General features: G+C 37.9%; 1 protein-coding gene across 2 annotated transcripts; it reads left to right on the top strand.

Annotated features, from left to right (window-relative positions):
- Window positions 1–395: 395 nt before the first annotated feature.
- On the top strand, window positions 396–19,806 carry LOC127367755 (coiled-coil domain-containing protein 178). Of its 2 annotated transcripts, none has more exons than XM_051407875.1 (20): window positions 396–529; window positions 875–990; window positions 3,839–3,975; window positions 4,086–4,138; window positions 4,227–4,306; window positions 4,701–4,904; window positions 4,998–5,218; window positions 6,429–6,571; window positions 7,041–7,194; window positions 7,296–7,391; window positions 7,573–7,709; window positions 7,818–8,001; window positions 8,121–8,183; window positions 8,560–8,688; window positions 8,796–8,909; window positions 9,102–9,247; window positions 9,460–9,619; window positions 12,290–12,439; window positions 15,992–16,126; window positions 18,422–19,806. In XM_051407875.1, the coding sequence occupies exons 2-20, from the start codon at window positions 927–929 to the stop codon at window positions 18,548–18,550; spliced, it is 2,499 nt and encodes an 832-aa protein (XP_051263835.1). In that variant the 5' UTR covers window positions 396–529; window positions 875–926; the 3' UTR covers window positions 18,551–19,806. The 2 variants fall into 2 exon arrangements, with proteins under 2 accessions (XP_051263835.1, XP_051263824.1); XM_051407864.1 differs by having other exon boundaries at window positions 396–572.
- Window positions 19,807–21,985: the final 2,179 nt, after the last annotated feature.

The raw sequence follows: 21,985 nt of genomic DNA, 5'->3' as shown, positions 1-21,985 counted from the left end.
TTATTGGAGCTTATTACCTGCTCAAACCTTGTGTAACACTTTCTCAATAAAGGTCAAAATAATGTTGAGTTATTTGTTGTAGTAACTAGTGCAATGGCAAATAAATGTTTTAGCCTATAATCAACATAAATTAAATATATCACAATTACTGTAAATACTGTAAAACAATTAAAAAGTCATTATAACTGTGGCCAGTTAAATAAAATATAAATGTACTGCTCCCTCTCTCTCTGATTCTATTCTCCTCTCTTCTATTCTTCAACAATGTGTGCCTCTTCACATGAAACGAGTAGTAAACACCTCTCAGTGCTGCTATAAACATGAGCGCAAACCTTCACTGCTGCTCTTGAACGCAGCTCACCCTGCTCCAAGCGCAGCCCCTTGTTGCTAAGCAACCTCCGCAGAAGATTGACAGCAACTTCAGTTGATTCATTTGGGAGAAAAAAATAAAATAAACTTTAAAACAAAACGCAACTTTTTTTTTTTTTGGCGTTGCCACACACACAGAGGAGCAGTAACAAACTTCAAGGTAGCTAACAGATAGCTGGCAGCCAAAAGGTGTATTAATACAAGTAAGTTGATAGCCTGCCATTTTTTCGCTTTCACTTTCTGCCATGACAACGACCCCCAACTGCTCATTAATTTCTCATTAGCTAAGTTAATTAACCGTTAACTTAACGTTAGCTAAGAGAGCGAGCTGAGTGAAGGTATCAGCTGCAACTGTAGCTAACGTTAGCTAGCGTTAACTTTTGTGTGAAAGATTACCGGCAGATATTAAAACCTAATCAACTCATGTGGGAAATAAAGTAGCTAAGGTTACTGAACGGAATCCAAAGTTTCCTATTTAATGTTAAACATCAACGTCTCTCCACAGGACGGCGGAGGACTAACAGCGGGTGTTTTCCTGATCCAGACAAGTTTGAGCGATGCCCGACGTTGAACCCCTCAGATTCCCATCCAGGGAAGGACGAGCCAACGTTAGTCAGCAAGGTGAGAAGATTTAATGGTGAATAACTCCAGGCCACTTACAATCTTTACTTATAGGAATATAATAAGATTAAGTCCTGCATTTAAAGCCTTTCTTAGAAAATAGTATGTGTTATTAGTTAACTTAGATTGACTTAAAGTATCAGAAGTAAAAGTACTCATCATGCAGAAAAGTGGTGTTTAACTTTAATAATACTGGTGCATTGATGTTTATGTTGCATTTTACTGCTGTAGACGCTCATTTTTTTTAGCATTTTCATATACTGTTAGGTAGTTTAATCTAAAGCAATGCATTCATTTCTAAAATATTATTATATGTTTGTAGCATTGCTGTCCTGTGAGAACCATGTAGCTGTAAAAACAGCAATGTTATCAGCTTTTTTTCAGCTAAGGCAAGGGTTTTCTTTTATAGTTAACTTGGCTCAAGAAGTATGAAGATTTTATCAACCCATAAAGGAATCCTTGAGTTTATCAGAAAAACTCGAATTCAAAATCCCCAGATTTGTAGATATATGGTTTTCACTGGACAGTACGGGTATGAAAAAGCTGTAATCTGAAAAGTAACTGGTAACTAAAGCTGATAGACAAATGTAGTGGAGTAGAAAGTAAGATGGAAATACTAAAGTGCAAGTACCTCAACTTTGTACTTAAGTAAATGTACTTAGTGTACAGTTGTTTAATCATCCCTATTTTCTATTTTTGAAATAATTTAACATTACACACTGACCCATTTTATCACTGAGAGACTGACATCGGCTGATGATGCAATAAACAAGTCCAACCTGTAGACTGTAATCTGTTGTCAGTGCTTGAGCTGGACTGCACTTTATAAATTATATTAAGGTGAATAAATGTAAATAAATGAGGATGGTAATTACTTTTAAATACTAATATCATTAGTGATTGTGGTAACTGAGGTGATTGGCCCTCAGGCTCACATGGGACTGCTCTGTGGCTATAATACACAGTGCCAGTATGATTTAGAGCTTATTCAGCCTGCTGATGACATATCGTCTCACTACCTTCCTACTGTTCTTTCACTGTGTATTATTCATCTAAAGTGCTCAGCAACAGATGGCCTTCATTTCGGGTCTCCCCACAGTTTTTCCTCGACTGTTCTTGTATTGGTCTGAGTCAGCTCAATCACAAGCCATTCTCCTAATTAATGGAGCGTCATGGCAAGATAACTGTTATCTCGGGTGGGAAAAAGGTTCAATAGTCTCACGTACATTTTGTGACCTACCTGTTTCTTACTATTAGAGTACCTGTTACCTGTACCTGTCTACAGGTTCTTGACAGTTTTGGCTGTATCTCTACTAGGTGGTAATTTACCTGTCTGACTGTTCATAGCTGACAGAAAACTGTAGTGAGGGGGCCTATCAACTACCCCAAACATGCGCTGCTGTCCATAAAAAGGTGCCAGGCAACACCAGATGTCACCATGATGGTAAGACATGTATGATCTCCAGGTCATGCACGTCACACCACCACTTGTGACAATTGAAGATACTCTTCGTGTGTGTGTGGGTGGACCCTTTGTCCAGGTCTGGTCCTCACCCTCACCAAGTTGAGCACACACTCATGTGTGATAGAAGCAGTTTGGTCCTGACACAGTCCACCCATGTATATTCCATCCATCTAGACAATGACAGCGACAAGCTTGCCCTCAAAGTAAGATAATGGAAAATTGAATAAATTAGATAATAGATTAAAATGTGTTGCTTACTTGCAGCTCTCTCTCCCGCTCTCTCTTGTGGGTATGTGAAAACATCACTTTCACCTTACCTGCTATCTTACACTGCAGCTTACAGTATAAGTCAGAGGAGTGAGAATTCATAATATAATTCACATCTCTTTATAGTTTTAGTACAAGTACAAGTAGAAAACTGATGCTGAAGTTATACTGTATGTTACATGATTTTCTTTACTTTGTGGTAATATCTGTGGTTGTGTCCTGTCTTTTTATCTACTTACTTTATCACAAATTAGATTTTACTTACTTTAAATTACCATGAGAGATCATCTCAGTGCCACAACATAGGGCACAAGGACCAAAATGTTAGTTCTGCATATGCAAAAATGTTTTTAAATGTGATAGGCAATTTTGTTCCAAACCTTCCACATGACTGTGCATGTCATTTATGTTATTGAAGGCTTATTAAATTAGTAACTCGTGATTGAATTAACATTAGTGTTTGTGATACCGTTGGCCTACTGTATATTGAGATAATATATATTACACTACAGGGAACGTTTTGCCACTAACATCAATTTGGTCTTCAATAATCTTTACTCCTGAATTAGCCCAAACCATTACATGTCTTTGTACTATAATATAGACGTAATATTTCTTTAAAAGTCAGTGTTTCAGATGTACAGGTTTGCAATCTGCAACACTGGTGCTTTTTACCCTTTTTGTCAGCCAGATGGCGTCCTTTCACCACTAGGAATTTTGTCCTTGGGTTTGTCTTGAGATGTTCAAATTAGTTGTCTCTGCTCTCTCACTGATGCTTCCAATACATTGCAGAGTCTGTGCAAGCAGAATCAAAGAGAAAGTAAAGAAGCACAGAACATCTTTCACAGCCAAATACGTTTTTGTAATTACTTTTCAAAATAAAGTTAATGAAGAAGGGTGAGTGTTTGTTCCAATAAAAGTCTGTTGTTCTGTGAGTTTTTTTCACTGAGGGATGGTTCATCATCACTGTGTTATTTATCAAATATTTCAGGGGCATTGTGCCATTATGTAAAGGAAAAACTGCTTTTGCCTTTTCATTTCATATCTGAAAACAGTTGTTTGTTTGTTATGAACAAAATTTGGATTTACAGATCTCAATATTTTGTGTTTCTCAAGATCAAGCAGATCTTCAAGCCGTCTGCACTGGTAGACGTCGCACTTGTGCTTTGCTCAACAGTCCCTCGCCATGTGTCAACAGTGCTATTTACCATATCCAAGAGCTGAAGATGACGGTGGAAAATTGGTGTCAACAGGTAATCGGATGTCAGATGTGATCAGCCCTGTGAAAGATTGTAAGATAAATATCAGACAAGAATAAAAATCAATTTTGAAGTGTTTTTTTCCCCCTTTTGTTTTGTACCAGTCTGGAAAATATCCGATTGATCGAGAAAAGCACCAATACAGCAAAACTTTAAGGTGAGGTTCTCTGTTGTTTTCATTTCTTGTTTCTTTTTGTTACATTCAGTAGGACTTAAAAATATGACAATTAATTTCTGTTAAACAGATTTCATTCCAGAGACTCAGATACTGACTCAATGACGTCTACAGAGTTGTTCGTCGAAGGCATCGCAATTAGTGCAAGAGGTGAACAACAAAAATTCGATACATTTTAAAAATATTTTGTCTTCATTTGTTGTTTAACCATACAAAAACAACACACGTGTCTAGTTCACTTCCTTGGAGAAGCTCTAGGTTTAGATTCCTTGCAGTTGTTGTCAGTGTGAGAATAATTGAGTCCCAGTTACTGGTTCACATCTTTTCTCCACATAGTAATTAATTAGATACTATCCAGTGTTCACCTCTGCTAATAAAATACCATGGATCAAGTTTATGTTTATTTGCACTTTGTAGTTGGTTAGATTATATTAACATAGCATTTCAAAAGGAGTCCACTTGTTTATTCTTTTGCGTATTGAGTTGAAAGTGATAATACAGTACAATACAGTGTGCCAATCTTTTAAAGTTTTTCATCCTCTAGAAAGTTGTCCATTATCGCCACTATTGAAGAAAATAAATGATGTCCTTGGAGAGGTTGTGTATCTCATTGAGCGACTGGAGGCTGATAGGCAGTATGCAGAGGAAGCTCTCCACAAAGAGAAGAGGAGAAAAATATTTTTGGAGAACAAAGTTGACAGTATCTCACTGTGGAAGCAACAAGAGCACTCTTTTGTAGTCCAAAAAGGTCAGTGACTGAGAGGTGTGTTATCATTTCCTCCGACATATTTGTGTCCTGGGAAGTATTAAACAACAGATACACGTTCTTATTCATTTCTAGAGCATGAGGCTTGCATTAGAGACATCACTGAACTGAAGTGGCAACTAAAACTGGAAAGACAGAAACTTGAACAAGCTCAGGAGAAACTGTCACACACTGAGGTGTTGAACCAGCACTTACATGAGGACATCAACGTTGCCAAAAAACAAATTCCCATTGTGAAAGAAAACCTTGACGTCCAGAGAGGCATCGTACATCAACTCAACACTGCACAAGCTGAGGTAACATTTGAGTAGATTTATTTCTGTTTTAAAAATTATTTCAAATTAAAACCCAGAAAGAATGGACCCATATGTTTACCAAAGATATGGTTAATATTTCTGTCTTTAGTAGTTGAAGAATTATTTTTTTGTCAGAATTAATCAGCCAACAGGTAAGAGTTTGTTGTTAATACAGTCCAGTCGTGTCAAGTTAAAGAATGTTGTACCTGTACGGAATAAATTTTTTAAACTGCTACCTTTTTAACTACCTGTTAATCCCTGGTCATTGGCACTTGGGTTAATAACTGGGAAACCACATTCTGTAGCATTTTACACATGACCAAGTAAGCACAACAAAATAAGCCCAAAATAAGGTTAATTTTTCAGTTTCTGATTAATTTCTCCATCACACGCTAGGTCTATCTCACTCAGCCACTCTCTTTTCTAACTCTGTTTTTAATCCACAAGTGGCATGGCTTTAGGGACTCCAGTGTTTGTTGGTCTGTTGGTCCAGTGTTCATCCAATACTTTGGTCTACAAGTACAATCATTCCATTTTAACAATTGACTGGATTACAATGGCATTTGGTGCAGACATTCATGGTCCCCAGAGGATGAATCCTAATAACTTTCATAATTCCCTGACTTTTCATTTAGCTTTCTTTAGTTCAAGTCAGGATGCATCAAAATCTAATGACCAAATTCTGCCTCAGCTGTACTTGTGTTTTCATGCAAATATGCCATGAAAGAGTACCAGTAGAGAGACGAGTAATGGGGTCAGCATGTAGTTGGTCAACTTTGACTTGAAACCATTGCAGCTTTATGGTTGCTGAATGAAACACCAGACTGATGCAGTGTTAGAACAAAGGAAATATATATATATTTTAAATTACATCTCAACAAGCCATTGGCTGTAAGTGTTCTAAGGATGTTAATCCCTGGCTAAAACCAGGCTTACTGAAAGCCCTGGGTTAACAGCTAGCCTTGGGCTTTCTGGATTTTCTAAGATTTGCCAAAGCTAAGGAAAAATGTAAAAACCCCTGTGTGGCCTCACTGTTGACTTGTGCAGTGGTTTCCTGTAGAGATTCACAATATTTAGTTTTCTACAGGGTATGATTTGACACAGGATAAAGTATTGTCTTTAATATCAGTCCCTTCATGAAATTGTTCATAAATAATATCTGAGGGGAAAAAAAGCCCATGATTCCCCCCAACTCTTCTTTTTCTTTTAGGCTGATGAACTAACCTCAAAAACACAAAGTGATCTCATGCTGGTTAAGAAGGAGTTAAAAAAGATGGAGCTGGACGCCATCAATGAAAAGACATCACTGAAAGATGTGCTGTTGATGACGAAGAATCAGCTGGATAAGAGATTGTGAGTATCTATCCTACCTGCAGTGAAAAACAAACAGCTTTGGCATCCTTTGTGTTAAATAACCACATATCATTAAACATGTCATATGTAATTCTTATTTAAAGTGCATTAGGATTATTTCATGTCCATGGAAAACACAGGTGTTTGTTTTAACTGTTGAACAGGACACCTCAAACAAAGTTATGCTCAAAAGTTTAACCACTCCTTTCAATCAGCATGCAAGGTATATTAAACTGCATGTAACCATAGCAACGATACTTCTGTTTGATGATGATCTCACTGACTTGACCATTTAACTGATTTGAATACAGGTGTGCTGATATAAGGAAATAATGGGGTGGGCATGATTTTAACATTTTAAATGTCACATTCTTTGATTCTGACAAAGCCAATACCAAAACATACACACACAATTATAGAGTTATCATGCTGTGTTGTAGATCTATTTAGAACAATTTTTTTTGTCCAGGTATGATTTAAACCAGTTGAAGATGGTTGAGAAAAGTCTATGTGCTGAAATAAGGGATGCTGAAAAAACAGTTGCCCTTACAGAGGAAAAGTGCACAGCCATAACTCAGCGTATCCCTGAAATTATGGAACTTGAGAAAACTGAAAAAGAACGGGTAACTGATTTTATCCATATTTTAGTGTTTAAAGTTTAAAAAGTAGCTTTTAACATCATACAAAAAATAGCCAAATCCCCTTTTTCCTTCTTTTATAACAGATTTTGCAATTGAAATTCCAAATTGAGGAAGAGATACAACGGAATAAGAAATTAAAAGAGAAACTAATTGCTCTGCAAGAAGACATTGAGAAAACTGTAAGTATTGTCACAATAGTGTTAAAATGTCTTTATAATGTTGGAGCTGCTTTGGCTACTTATGTGTGTCTTGATAGTTCATTGGGTAGAGCGTGGCACATAACTGCCAGGCTATGATTGGACTCTCACTGGAGCTATGCATGCTAATACAGTGGCACACTGTATGTTACATTATCTACAGAGACTTAATGGGGAAGCAGAGGTTTCCTGCATAGAAGAACAACTCCATTCAAAACGAAATGCCTTTGCAGCTCTTCGTAAAGAAAACATGGAGTATAAACAGAATGTTGACGACTACAAGATTAAACTTTCTGAAAGGTACAGTGTACAGTGGTACATACAACATCACATTTTTTGATATTACAATATTCAGTAGTAGGTCACCTATGTGTGTTTACCATTACGTTTCTGTGTGATTTTCCTTAGCAAGAAAGCAGTGAAGCAGATGCATGAGGAGAGGAAGCAGATGCTCCAGAAAATCATTGACAATGACGAGCAGTGGGAAAAGGCCAAGGAGGAAGTGACCCAAGTTGTAGCCCAGCACAGTGCCACCCAGGCTAAACTGGAAGAGCAGGAGCAGCTCACCTTCATGGAAGAACAGAGGGCCAGGGTCAGTGACAACATATGTACATGTTATATGTATACTGCATGGGTCACAGTTTGTAAGGAAAATGTGAGATACCGCATGCTCTCTCCAGTGTTACTTTGTGCTATTTCTATGCTCTACAGAAGGAGATAGAAAACCTGAGGAAAAATCTGACAGGTCAGATGACGACCCTGGAACTACTGAAGGTAAATCCATGATGCTGAGTACATTTTACTGAGTCAGAGTGGAAAGAAAACGTAATCACCAAATTGTGATGTGAACAAAGTAGATTTAAATTAAAATCTTCAAAATATATCTCTGCAAACCTTTTCAGTTTCTGTGGAATACTCTGACTGTATGACTATGTTAAGAGAGGGATGAGGTGAAGCTTTACAAAGCACAATCTCAGTATAAATTTAACTTTATACGTTTCATAAAGGTAGTTTTAAATCCCTGGCTGTATTCAAATGCATCATTTTGTACATTACCAGGATCACCTCCTGTTAATGTTTTTACCTTGTGTACATGTTTTAAGACTTTAGGACTTCGTTACATTCTGCCTTGTATTTTCTTTTGCATCAGGGTCAGTGTGCAACTATAAATGAAGAACTGAATCGACACCGAAGGAGCTCAGACCTAACGAACACAAAGCTTCAGAAAGAATTTGAAGATGCATCCTCAGCAACAAAAACTCTGGAGACAAAAGTTGAGGTACTGATAAAGCTTAATAATGATTCATCTTAGTTTGAATACAATTTAACATTACAAAAACAGCCTTTTATTTATGTTTAAGTACTGATCTTTGTTTTTTTTAATAGGAACTCAAGAAATTAACAGAAAATCTGGAAAAGATTCAGTGTGAACACAAGAACACATTAATCAGCCTTGAGAAGGAGAAAAAACTCAAAAGTGACCACCTGAAAGCTGTTCAGGTAAGAAAAGAAGAGTTAAGGGTTACATAAAGAGTCAAAGAACAGTTTCTAAGTCAGGTTTACTCTGTGAAGCTCATTGAGCACAAAGCTAGTCATGGCTATTTATCTTGTCATTCTTTTGTTGAACAAAATAATCTCTTGTTCTAAGCACTTTGACGTTTAACAGTAACATTAATGCATTAATGTTTACAGGATTTACACTCTGCCACTATAAAGAGATACGACAACACTTTGATCAGGATCAGTGACATTAAGAAGAAGAGCGATGAATACCAAGATGCTTCAGATAAAATGGAAAAAATAGTTGAAAACATGCCAGAGGTCATAGCAGAACTTCAGTAAGTTACACACAGGAAACACTCAATACAATAGTTTATAATAAGGAATGGGATAATCATAATCAACATACTCAACCTTTTCTCTTAAAATGTGTATTATTTCTTTAATTTTCTACCACCTCTCCCACTGATAAAGTAATCATATATTTATGATACTCAAAAATTAATTTAGAAAAATAATACCTTTTTACATGTTTGATTCCGCCTTCCAGGAGTGTTTTTGATGTGGTGGAATTCAAAAACAAATCAGCTGCTCTCATAATGAGCACCTTGCAGTCTGATATTAATAACTGCCAACAACGAACACAGCGATCCATGCAGACACACACTGCTCACGTTACAGCGAGAAAAAAAGAAATGGAAGACACCAAGGTAACAAAATGTTGTTCAGTAAATACATGACTTTTTTTGTGTCAAATACTGTGCAATCAGAGACGAGCTGTAAAAAACATCTCATTGTTTATTTGTTTGTGGATTAGTGTCAGCACATTGCTTGTCACAATACTTCCCTTAAGATGCAGAGAAAAGAGCTGTGTGCAATTAAAATTACAAGCCATGGTCAATCTTGTTTAAGTGCTTTTCCCACAAATGACAACTCACTGTTGTTATAGTCTTTTGTCTGGACGAATTTGATGATGCGTGTCGTGGTGAGATGCAGTGCCTATTTTGTTACCTGTAGGCCAACACTTTCAATAGCAATTTCAACATAAGCATACAGTTCAATATGAAATACACATACAATCTGCCCTTTTTTTAAATATATAAATGACAGAAATAGTCTCATGTAAAAATGAATGAATGAGTATACTGTGCACAGAATGTCATGTATTTGAACACTCCTTTGTAAGAGAAACCCCTATTTATTGTAAGGTTTTCATCTGCAGGATTATCAGCCCCAGCCAGAGCCTCTTTGCTGATGGGGGTTTCACATGGCTTATCTAATGTGAAATCGCCATGTGGTATATAGTTTCATTAAACGGTGATCAAGAATGCATTAGTTCAAAACAAGAAAAGGCAATGGAGCTTAAGCCGCCATGCATCCAAGTGCAGCAACTTTAAAGAAGTTGTTGGCGTGAGACAATTTAAGAATTAGAAGTCTTCCTCATAGACACAACTCCCATTAGCCAGATAAAAGTTAGCCATGCAAAAAAGGGTTTAGTCTTTTCACTTGACGAAATAAGATGATATAACAACAATACTCCTCACCAAATAAAAAGATCAGAGAGAGTCTGAAGTTCTGAGGAAATTGGTCACTTTAATCATTGAGACCAATATAAAGCACACATAATGTCTGCATTAGCATAACATAATAAGCAGAGTGTGCATTCAGAAATCACAGTGCATGAAGCAGAATGGTTAGGCACTTTCAAATATTTCTTATAGAGGAAATTTCTTCTAAAAATGCTGACCTAATACTATACTCTTATAACCTCCTGTAGGTTGTAACTCCTTTTTTGGGTTTGAATCTGATACAGGTCAGTACAGCTAATAGCCTGATGGGAAAAATGTAATAATTTGTCTTTGCAGATGGTTATTTTTAAAGGTTCAAATACAGGGTATATCAGTCTGAAATAGGTTGACTTGTTCGTCCTGTGGAATCTGCGGTCATCTTTATTCAACCGATATATACCCGAAAGTGTTTTGTCTTTCATACATGCACCTATTTTTTGATTTGATCAGGGCTTGTCATTTTGGCGAGCATAAAGTAAACAATGCAAACTGCCGACGCTATCAGTTTCTTATGGGCAATGAAGTGTAATTTGTTCCATTTACACTTCACAACAGCATCAGATGGGCTTTGTCAGTGCTGCATGGAGTAATTAAACCTGAAATCAATAGCAGGCATTTGTCATGTTTACAGCCCCTCTTTCTGCTGGGTTAAACTCATCACTTTAGTGCTGTTCTGTTTTACTGCAGAGACACACTTCATTATGTCTGCAGGTAGACTTGAGATATTCACCAGCCACATATCCAGTACTTGGGAAACATTGCTCAAATGAAAAGAGGACATGCAGAGAGACACATACTCACTGTGATTTATTTGCTTGATTTCCCAGAAAAGTGTCCATTGTTGTATGTCTGCTGTTTATATTGCCTTAATTAACAGCACAAACACAGAAAGCATGTGTTGTATTGTATACACACATTGCAGGTCAGTGGCACAACTGAAGTGTCTTCTAAATGGTCAGTGTGGTGTTACTATACAGTATGTACAGTACTGCATATAAACTCTCCAGTTCCTTTCATCATATTCAATATTTTCTTGGCTATCTGTACATTGCAGATTGTGAGTCATGTGATCGTTCACTATGTATTTTACATTTTAACATTTGTACTATGCTGTTACAGCGGTTGTTCTTCTGCCAGTGTAGCTGTGGTCTACTGCAGACATATTGGTATAATGGGTATCACACAAATCCATTTGTGAATACTGGTAGCTCTAATTGTAAAATTTACATTTAATTGTAAGAGGTCCCTGGTTCCAAGCCTTGTAAGTTTTTTAGTATATTGGTGACAGTTAGAGATCCACCAGATCAATATCAGGGCTGATACTGAACCTGATAATCAGATCAGGTATCAGCCATGACATGACTTATCCATATTGAATATGATTTCTTTGTTAATGTCTTTATAAAATTCATTGTCTCAGCCATTAGTTACATTCATTTAGTCACAAAGGGACACCAGATCAAGTTTTTTTGCGCCACAGCGATCCCTGGCCTCATGTTACCTCACACAAAAATGAGTCCAATGAGATTCCGGTAGTAAGAGTTTAATTTTGGAAAAAATAGGAAACTAGTATAGGACCAGTACTCAGTATTGACAGATACTCTGAATTGATGTATCAGAATCTTGCAAGACAAAAAGTCAGAACAGTATGTAACCAGTGACAATGTATTGTAGGTATGTCACAATTACAGTATTTACAGTAGTGGTCTGCAGCCGACTTTGCACCTACTTTGTGGTTATTTGATAAATATTGTAAGCATATTATTTACCTTTACTGTTTTATCTAAACCTTTTATTTTCACGTTTGTGTAGGAAGCGCTAAGAATTGCACTGGAGGAGAACAAACAGCTGGCAAGTGAGTACGAAGGTCTTAAGAAGATCCTAATGGAGGCCAAACAGGAAGCAGCGTCTGCATTGAGCGAGAAAAACCACGCACATATATATTTTCATTATTACACACAGGTACGGTTGATATAACCTTTTGTTATATTTACTATCTCTCACCCCCTCTTTTTAATTATGTTTTATGACTTAGGATTTTCTGTTATCTTGTGTTCTAACCTCATGTTCTATACCATGCTATTCTTCTTCGCAATAGATAGTTCTTCTTTGCATGGGCAATAATTTTAAGAAGGTTTTAGTTTGGCAACCAGTGAGGAGGTTACTGCGGCAATCTAATAATGATGAGATAACTTGAGTGGAGGAGGATGATGGATGTGACATAATGTAATGATAGCTATGTAGTTTTGCCACCAAGGGGAGGAAAGAGAGAGGTTGATGGTACATGTAAATACTTTACCTTCTACATTTTCTTGATTATAGTTTTTGTAAGGTGGTCAGAGGTGAAACGTTTTATTATCGGGGTGTTACAAATTTGCCTCTGCTCACCGCAGCTCACACACACACCATTGGTTAGGGATCAGCAGCAAACACAGGTTAGTATCAGACAATGAATGTGCCTTCAGTGCTAAAATAGCACCAGATGTCTTGACTAGTTGAGGGAGACAACTCAGCAGCATTTTGCTGTTTAATCTTTATAGTTTTTGACACTATTTAACTGGAATAGAATTACACATGACAACCATAACACCAGGAAGAAGCCACACTGATTCCTGCAATGAAAAATACATATTATTTGTTCCAAAAATGACTAATACCTTTACTTGAGCAATTCCTCATCTAACTGCATGAATGTTATCAAGTGAAAAATGCATGCAAAAATAAAATCCTGTGGACAGGATTTTCCACGCTCATGATCAAAGCCTGATTTTCTTTTACTCTGGATTCAGCCTTCACCATTTTTGTTTGTTTCAACTCTACACTTCTACAACAGCAGCCTCTCGGCTAGTGTTTTATGCCTGAATTTAGTTTTTATAACAAGCTTATAATCAACAATGTTTTTGAAATGTAGATGTGGGCCTATCACATTTAATCTGATTGAAACAGGAACGTTGTTCTTTACTATTTTAAATGTACAATTATCTTTATAATGTTTGCATTTTATGTTCCAGTTAGTATATATATTACACAATTCGATTGCCCTTAACTGATTTGTTTACAACTGGAGGCAACAAGGTATATGCATATAACATTGCCAGGATCATTTGAGAGATCAGAACATAGGTGCATGTGTGTGAGATGCCTCACACCAGTCATTTGTGTGTTTGGAGAGCCCATAATCTCTTTTATTATATTCAGCTGAGGGACACAATGAAAACTATCTCAAGTATCCTTATTTAGAAATATAATCCTAACAGCAGGTGTCCCTGATATATAGTTCAAATGACAAATTTAAAACAACCCTTACTATGCTTTAGACAACCACTATACAGCACAGATTTCTACTATTATAAATACATTTCCCTGTACCATGACTGTTTGTTCAGAAACCATACAAAAAAACATCTAAAACATGGAAACCTGAAACATCTATAATAAATGATTGGGGGTCGGCTCATAATTTGATTTCCAAGCCATTGCAACACGACCCATAGCTGATAATAAAATGCAGATTATCGTTCTACCTTTAAAGCTGAAATGATTAACTATCCACAAGTTGTCATGTTGAAAAACAGCTAGAGTAGGTGGAGCATCTGGTGTTACCAACCACATACCTTGGATGTTAGTCAGTTGTGGAATACAACCAAGTACATGTCGCACTCTACCTAAGCATATACTTTTGAGTATTTCCATTTTATGTTTTTTACACTTGTATAGATAATTCAGAGGAAAATATTGTGCTTTTTACTCCACTTTATTTATTTGCCAACTAGTTACTTTACAGATTAAGATTTTACACACAAACACATGATGCACTGTTTATAATACAATTAAAATGAGGTCCACCTTGACCAGCTGGAGCAGTAAATGCTACTTACATATTAATACACCAGTAATATTAATACAATAACATATAAAAACAAAAACTCACAGGGCCATTTTTCTGCAGAATGAGAATTTTTCCTTTTAAATAGGTACATTTTGCTAATAATACTAAAATACTTTACATAGAGGATCGGAGTAGTATTTAGTGGCATCTCGCAGTGAAGTTGCTAGAGACAGACTATTTGAATACAGCTCAGCCTTCCAAGCATGTAGGAGGAACTATGTAGGCTACAAAACTTGCAAAAAACGTGAAAGGCCGCATCTAGAGCCAATGTTTGGTTTGTCTGTTCTGGACCTTTAAAGTTCCAGTGCGTAACATTTTGTCAGAAATGGAACACTAATACTAATAGTAGTGTTTTATTTATTCTATATTGATTACCATTGTCCCGCAGGACATATGAGACCCAACAATCATCCTCAACAATAGGAGAGTTTCATAATAGCAGAGTTTGAAAACCTTTTGGCACACAAATGTGCTTGTTTTAGTGTTTTGCCAAACTCCACCATCACAGATGTATAACAAGAACATGTATTACTTACCCTTTTTCTTTTTTTCTCTTTTTTTTTTTTTACAGATGGCAGCTTTAATATACTTGTATTTCAGGTACAGATAATTTTACTAAAGTAAGCAGCTCCATTCACACACAGCTCAAAGTGTTTGTATGTAGTGGAAGAAGTATGTCCTATTTATTAATTGTCCAATCAAGACACACTTCAGCTGGTTTATAAAATATAAGAGATAATTGTTTTTCTTTTTGAAGAGAGGATGTAGTAATGTTAAATGCATTTACTTTAGAATATTTCTTCATCAAAATTCAACAAGTACAAATACATCTAAATAAGCAAAATCTCATTTATAAATGAAAAAAATGCATGATTAATTAGCATCTGATAGCACTTATGTGTGTATGCTCCTCTTATAAAAGTCCTCTTGATTTTACTGTACATGTAAGCGTTGCTTTGTTTATGTGGAGGCTTTCAGCTCTTAGGTTTTAACAGGGTACACCATAAAGAGCATTCTTGTTATTGTCTTTCCTTCAGGAGCTGATGACTGAGCTAATTCGCTTTAGTTTTCAATGCACTGGGGAACACATTGCCAAGCAATGATAAGCTTTGTAGGAAGAGTAGAGAGATGGAGGGGGAAGAAAAGCAATGGCATCTATCAGAATTTAAACCTCTTTGCTTGAAACTGTGTTCAAATAATAAAGCAAGCAGCATGTCTTTCCAAGAGACTAGGAATAATTTCTGGTTTCAGTGGGGGGTTCATGACTCTGTGTGTATGTGTAAAATATGTCTTGAGGGGATTGGTATAAAGTTAAACTGGGTGAAGTAGAAATATTTTACTCATCAGCTTTGCAGTCACAGAGTTTGCCTCGGCTAGAACAAAACTGCTGAAGCATTTAGAGAAAATTAACCCCCCATCCTGGCAGCCAGATGTGACTGGATTCTGATGAGTGCACACGAGTGGGCAGAGAAACCAAGAGACTGTGAAATTCCTGTCAGGCCCGTGTACTGCAGAATGGGCTATTGACTGCTTTCTCTATTCCCCTCCATCATTCTTCTTGAACACTGCCATTAATTTCCTCTCCTGCCTTACCAATTCCTTTTCTCTGCCTTCTCTCCCCCTAGCTCTCTTTGTTGCAGAAGAGGATGCACAAAGCTTTGGTGAAATACTTCAAACAACGCAGCCTCTACAGCCAGGCTGAACTGGACCGGTGCCAGGCTCTTTCTCAAAAGACCAACCAGAAAATAAAAACAGCCCAGGTATTTGTACATATACATGTAAAACAGGCTGGAAAACTTCACAAGCTGTCACTATTCATTTGTATGGTAAATCCCTTTATTCAACTTTTATCCCGGTCTAGGTATTCTACCGGAATGAAGCATATTCTTTTGCATACTACAGTAACTCCATGTTATGCTTGGCATTGTTTGAGCCTCATCCGGCTAGTCAGTTGCCTTGTGTCTTCTTTGCCAAGCAAGGGCAGCCAGGCAAACATCCACCAAGGCTTTGTGCCTCGCTGCTATGGTGGAGTTAAAGATGCCACTCTTATATTACAGTCTATACATTCACTCATCAGATCACAGGACTGATGTGATGGATGATGTGTCTGCCAGAGTGCCTATGCAGTGACTCCGTGTCTGAGGCTAGCTCTGCCTCTCTAGATAACTCTATATAAACAACACATTGTGCTTGGTCACATTGCATTAACATTTGAGCCTGTTTTCCTGTTCAGCAGGGGCATTTGTGACTTTTACGGCTAATTCAGTGCAAGTTCATTACACCACATGGAAGATATCTGTGTTACAGCCTGTTCTTTGTAGAGTAGAATAACCTTCTGTCTGTCTTGCAGAAGAGTAGCAGCATATTCTGCAAGGTTGAGAAGTAAGGATCTTCATTTAGAGGATAATCGGTGTCTAATCTGTGCTGTGATGTGAGATGAGGTCAAAGCGGACAGAGAGACAGTGATGAATCTTTATGAAATGTCCTGTCCAGCATTACCGCAGAGCCAGGTGGCATGGCAACCATACTATGAACCAATTCCACCCTTTTTACTTCTTCTTTAACAGTAGGGCATCCCAAACCTAACTAAGTAACTACCCATGTTTGTCAGTTGCAATCAGTTGTTTTTGTGTAAAATCCCTATTTTGTTTGTCGTTCACCAAAATTTCATCAGATATGCTGGAGGCAAAATATGCTCAGATTTGATTAGAGGTTTTCCAGGGGAGTACCCAATGAAAATACTATTAAGTGGTTTCCTTCTCAGTTCCTCCTCCTCTGACTGCTGACATGTTTTTTGATGGGTCTGGTCCAGACATTACAGGGAGCAGCCATGTCTCACTGGCCCAGCCTCAAAAGGCCCCAGCAGATCACAGCTCAAGGCAGGGAGGAGTAGGGCACAGGGGGAGGAGCTATCAGGGAGCTGCAGAGTGTGAAGGACAAAAGAGCTGGTGTATTCAAGCGCACCACACCGTCACCCGTCACAGCCCAGCACAGGGTCCATCAGAGCAGGCAACACTCACTTTAAACAGGCTCCTCGTGAACAGTCCAGCTCCGGGTCTATCCTCCAGAAAGTATACATGTAGAAAAACCTTTATGAAAAAAGAAAAAATATATGTGAGCATAATTTATGAGCAGGCATAAACACACAATCTGCATTATTACCTAAATATTAACACCTTTAATGTGATCTTAAATGTGACAGTATGCAGTTATTGTTCACTACTAAACACATACAGATTCACAATTACATAATACACAGATTATCAATATTGTTGCCACTCTGTTAACTGATAGCAGTTGGAACAGGAGTTAAACCAGACTGAATCCCGACGAGGCCTATACTAATCCATCATGTCCACTTAACCCCGCAAGCAGAACATAAGAGAGGTCAGGTTAGCGCTTTCACGGCTAAGGCGTGCTTGAATCAGACGCCAAATGGCAGTTTGCTCAAAAGTAGCTTGAGGGGAGGAAGGCCAGGGAACCCTAGGGTGGGTGGGGGGGGTTGGTAGTGGGAGTTGGGGGGGGCGGCGGGCTGTCATCCTGTTACACTCCTGCCAGAACTGGCAGTTCAGCTTTGTGTTCTGCGAGTTTACACTAGGGATGGCATAATTGACAATGGCTAACAGCGGAGAGCAGTGCAGAGCCTTGTTGAATGGCCAGTAATGATTGGAGCAGACGCCCACTGCCCCAGTCCCAGGGGACAGTAATCCAAGATCCTGTTGCTGATATAATTGTTAGTCAGAGAATTTCTGCATGGCTAGGCCGGTTCAGATTCCCAAGCTGGTTGACAGTGCCAGGCAGTTTAATAGAAAAACTGGATGCTGAGGTTTTTAAAACAGAAGAGCACTGAACCTGGACGTGGTTCACCAGGAGCCTCTTGTTCTCCTTCCCCACAAAAATAAGAACAAGATGGTAACTTTACTCTCACAATTGCAGATCCACCATCAGCTGTGTGCTCACAGAGCGAGGAGTTTGTATTATTGCCTTTCTACCAAAAACAGCATTTTCTTAATTAGCTTGTTTCCATTTATTCTATTTGTCCCTTATTTAAACAGGAGGGGTTGTCAGATGAAATTCAGCTCATCGCTGCATTCCTGCAATCCTTGACAGATGACTCTACTACCACTGATGATGCCGGGGTGAACAAACAAGCCAGTCCAGATGCCGCTGGATCGAATGAGTAGATGCCTTCAGTTCAAATAGCAGTGTAATTGGACATTCACCTGTACCAGACAACTTACTTACCCTAGCACGCTTCACTATTCCCCCCTCTTTACTTGCAGCAAATCCATAACAATGAAACAGGTGACTTTCATGCTGCTGTCAGGACTGATCTAATTTTAGCTGGGTGAATGATTGCAATTGGCTTTGCCTCATCAGATAATTAATCTATGTCACCATTAATTGGAAAAGAGAATAATTACAGGCAGTGTTGACAGAAATTCTACGCTTCTCCAGATTCCAAGATCTAATTACAACTAGTGAAACCCTGTGACCTTAACTAGCACTTAGTACACCTTGGCCACCTTGACCATGCCCATGTGAAGACCACTGTCTCATTGAAAGACCCTGTTTTTGTTATCGCGCCCTCACACTCTTTCACTCGCCTCACTCTCTGAAAGCTGTCTCCCTCAATCACTTTTCAATATTCAATCTTAATTTTGTGGAAGTTTAGCATTTTCAATGAGCTGGAGATGAATGATTAATGAATAAATTTAAATGCTTCATTTTGTCCATGGATCATTAGTTAAGTCCTTTGTGGGAAGGACCTGAGAAAGGAGTGAAAATTATTGAGACATTAGCCTGAAGCAATCCAGGGGTAAATAGTGTGCACAAAAGGATGTTGTGTGCGCACTATCCAGTGGCTTTCTAAAGAACCCTGGGGAAACACTGTTTTCAATTTGGAATCTTAACTGAATCACATTTAGTACTTGTAGAAAATTGATTTTTGTTTCATCATGTTTCAACAATGTCATAGTAATGATACACAACACAAATGCCTGTTCCATATAGACTTTAAAAGTTAAGTAAAAATGTTTCTAGATGAACCATCCTTTTCTAAATCTTATCATTCTTATTACATTTTTTTTTTATTTTGTAAATAATAATGGTTATATAGACAACACGTGCTTTTGATATCCTTTACAATTTTAGTGGTCTCAAGGTCGATGCTTTTAGGCTGCTCCATAATAATATGTGTTGCCCTCTCCTCCTGTCTGTGTCTGGTTGGTAGAGATGCTGTTGTTTTGTTGATACGCCGGATGCCTCTCCTGCTCGTGGGGACAGAAGGGGGCAGTGTGAACACAACAACCTTAGAAAGACATAATTGACTGCAACATGGTCCAGTCTACTATCTTATCATGACCATAGTTTTTCATCTCAAATTAAGGATCATTATTATTCTGTCAATTATATAAAATAAATGAAATATTCAAACTTTTATGGTCTCTTATCTGTGATAAAGTTTTCTTCTGTACCTTTGAACTTACATATACTGTATGATAATGTACTGTCACAAATAAGCAAGCATAATGGCACTGACACGGTACCTCATATCAGCTACTCGCAAAGCCATGATGCCACTAGATCTCCAAAAGCACCTTGAAGAGAAAAATGTTCAGTCTGTCTCATATTCCTTGCTGACTATATGGTAATATCTCAAATGAAAGTGCCTCCCCAACACATTTATCTACTCTCTTTGCATCTAATCAATCCCCTAAATAAATGAAAGTGAGCCACAACTAGATGTCATCACATTTATCTGCAGGCGTGCCTCAAAGTGCACACACCTAAACGCTGCTACTCTAAAAGTGGGTGGACTGTAGAAATACTGATGGGGCTATTTGACAGCTCAGATGTATTTTCTTCTATGTTAGATGTTGGTTTCAGTATGAGGAGGATGGAAAATACAGCACAAGACTCCCTGTTGTTGTTGTTGTATTCTGTGATACATCAAAGCTGGTTTAGAAGATTTTTGTAGTTTTGTATAAAAGCATATTTTGCGAGAGACATGTTGGGAAAATCTGATTTACAGGCAGCATGATTCTCAATTTCAGCCTGGCGCCACCATGCAGACGATGGGCCAGTTTCATTTGGATTCACCCCAGTGATCACTTGTGATCGTTGACGTGAAGCCAAGTGAATCAGAGCAACGTTCTGTCTTCTCAAGCTAACCAAAATTCTGTTATGAGATCTTTTTAAAACCAGGAAAAACGGAGGTGTCCACTCAAACCGTCCTGTCTTTGTTCATGAGCAAGTGGAGGGTCGAGCCATGGAGCTGATGGAGTCAAGGAAAGAATGTGAGTGGAGAGAGGTGCTACTGTGTCTAAAATATCAATGAGGGAGATGCTGCCAAGTTTTGGAGCACACAAGAGGGAATAGGTCCTCTGTTAACATCGAGTGGACCAGGCAGTTCTGCTTCATATTGTAACTGTTAATAGCTTTTATCTTATGGAGAAGATTTTCTTTTCTTTTATTTTAACTACATAATTTCAAACATAATCTACTGCTCATTCCCTTCAGTATTTATACACTGCAGTAGGTTATTAGAGAGTGTCTTCCTTTAAAGTTTAGGTGACTACATCATCTGTCATTCAGTCATACTGTGCAGCTTAACAATACACTGGAACAGTGTGTTTGCCCAGGTGAGTCTTTAATGTGGAACTCTGCAGAAAACATGCCAAACAAATTCATCAGTATAACAATACGTGTTCCTTGTGTTTCCACACTCGTTTGATTTCAAAGATATTTATCTTAACAGGATAATAATTTGTGAAAGTCTCTGACATTTGTGGCTAGCTAGCATGATAATAAATCCATGGCTTGGAACATTTTTTAGTTAATTAGAGTCAATCAATCCAAACTTTGCTCACTTACCGGTGTGAAACCGGAGTATAATGAGCAGAAATCAGCATGGTGATTGGAAAACACAAATTACAGCTGTTAAAGAGAAACTCATCCACTTTTCTTCTGTTGATGCCAATGCCTGCTGCGAGGATTTAAAATTAGCATGGCATTCCTTTAATGGATGTTGGGGGGAATGTGCTCCTCTATAATTAAAAAACCTGTTAATATCCCTCGTAGGCCAAAATAAGAGGGGTTAGTATGATTATATGACAACTCTTCAAAAGGACACCTTGGTCGGTTGACTGTTAAACTGAAAAAATATGTCTGTATTTATTTCATTTTGTTTTATCACAAGGCCAGTGTTTCTATTAGAAGAATGTACATCTAAATGACCAAACACTGCTTTCATACAGTATATGCTGTTCAAATTAGTTTTCCTGTTTATGTGTATTATAAGAAAATGAAGTAACACTACATAATGGTGTGTGACCATACCAACGAGGTGGTCAGCACTGCAGCTTTAGTATGATCATGTGGCATATTAATGAACTTGCCTGATGTATGTGGGTATTTGCTGTTACAGGCTGTGTATGTCTCTATGGTCAGGGCTATATTCATATTATTCTTGACATAGTCCATGCACCTTATATTCATGGTGTAATGATGTGAGTAATAACCTGGTGATGTTAACAGCACCCTGCAATGGGACCTTTATCTATAGTATGATGACCCGGCTGCTAGTGGTCACAATGTATATGACCTCATCGCTGAAT

This window comes from Dicentrarchus labrax, unplaced genomic scaffold, assembly GCF_905237075.1.
Source record: "Dicentrarchus labrax unplaced genomic scaffold, dlabrax2021, whole genome shotgun sequence".
Classification (NCBI taxonomy): Eukaryota; Metazoa; Chordata; class Actinopteri; family Moronidae; genus Dicentrarchus; species Dicentrarchus labrax.
The sequence above is the reverse complement of the archived record's forward strand: the minus strand, read 5'-3'. Positions and strand labels throughout refer to the sequence as shown.

Excerpts from the sequence above, each read along its gene's own strand:
- LOC127367755 (XM_051407875.1), top strand. The coding sequence starts at position 927 with ATGCCCGACGTTGAACCCCTCAGATTCCCATCCAGGGAAGGACGAGCC. Across the intron at positions 991-3,838 it reads AGCCAACGTTAGTCAGCAAG|ATCAAGCAGATCTTCAAGCC; the intron begins GTGAGAAGATTT and ends GTGTTTCTCAAG. Across the intron at positions 8,689-8,795 it reads CTCTGGAGACAAAAGTTGAG|GAACTCAAGAAATTAACAGA; the intron begins GTACTGATAAAG and ends TTTTTTTAATAG.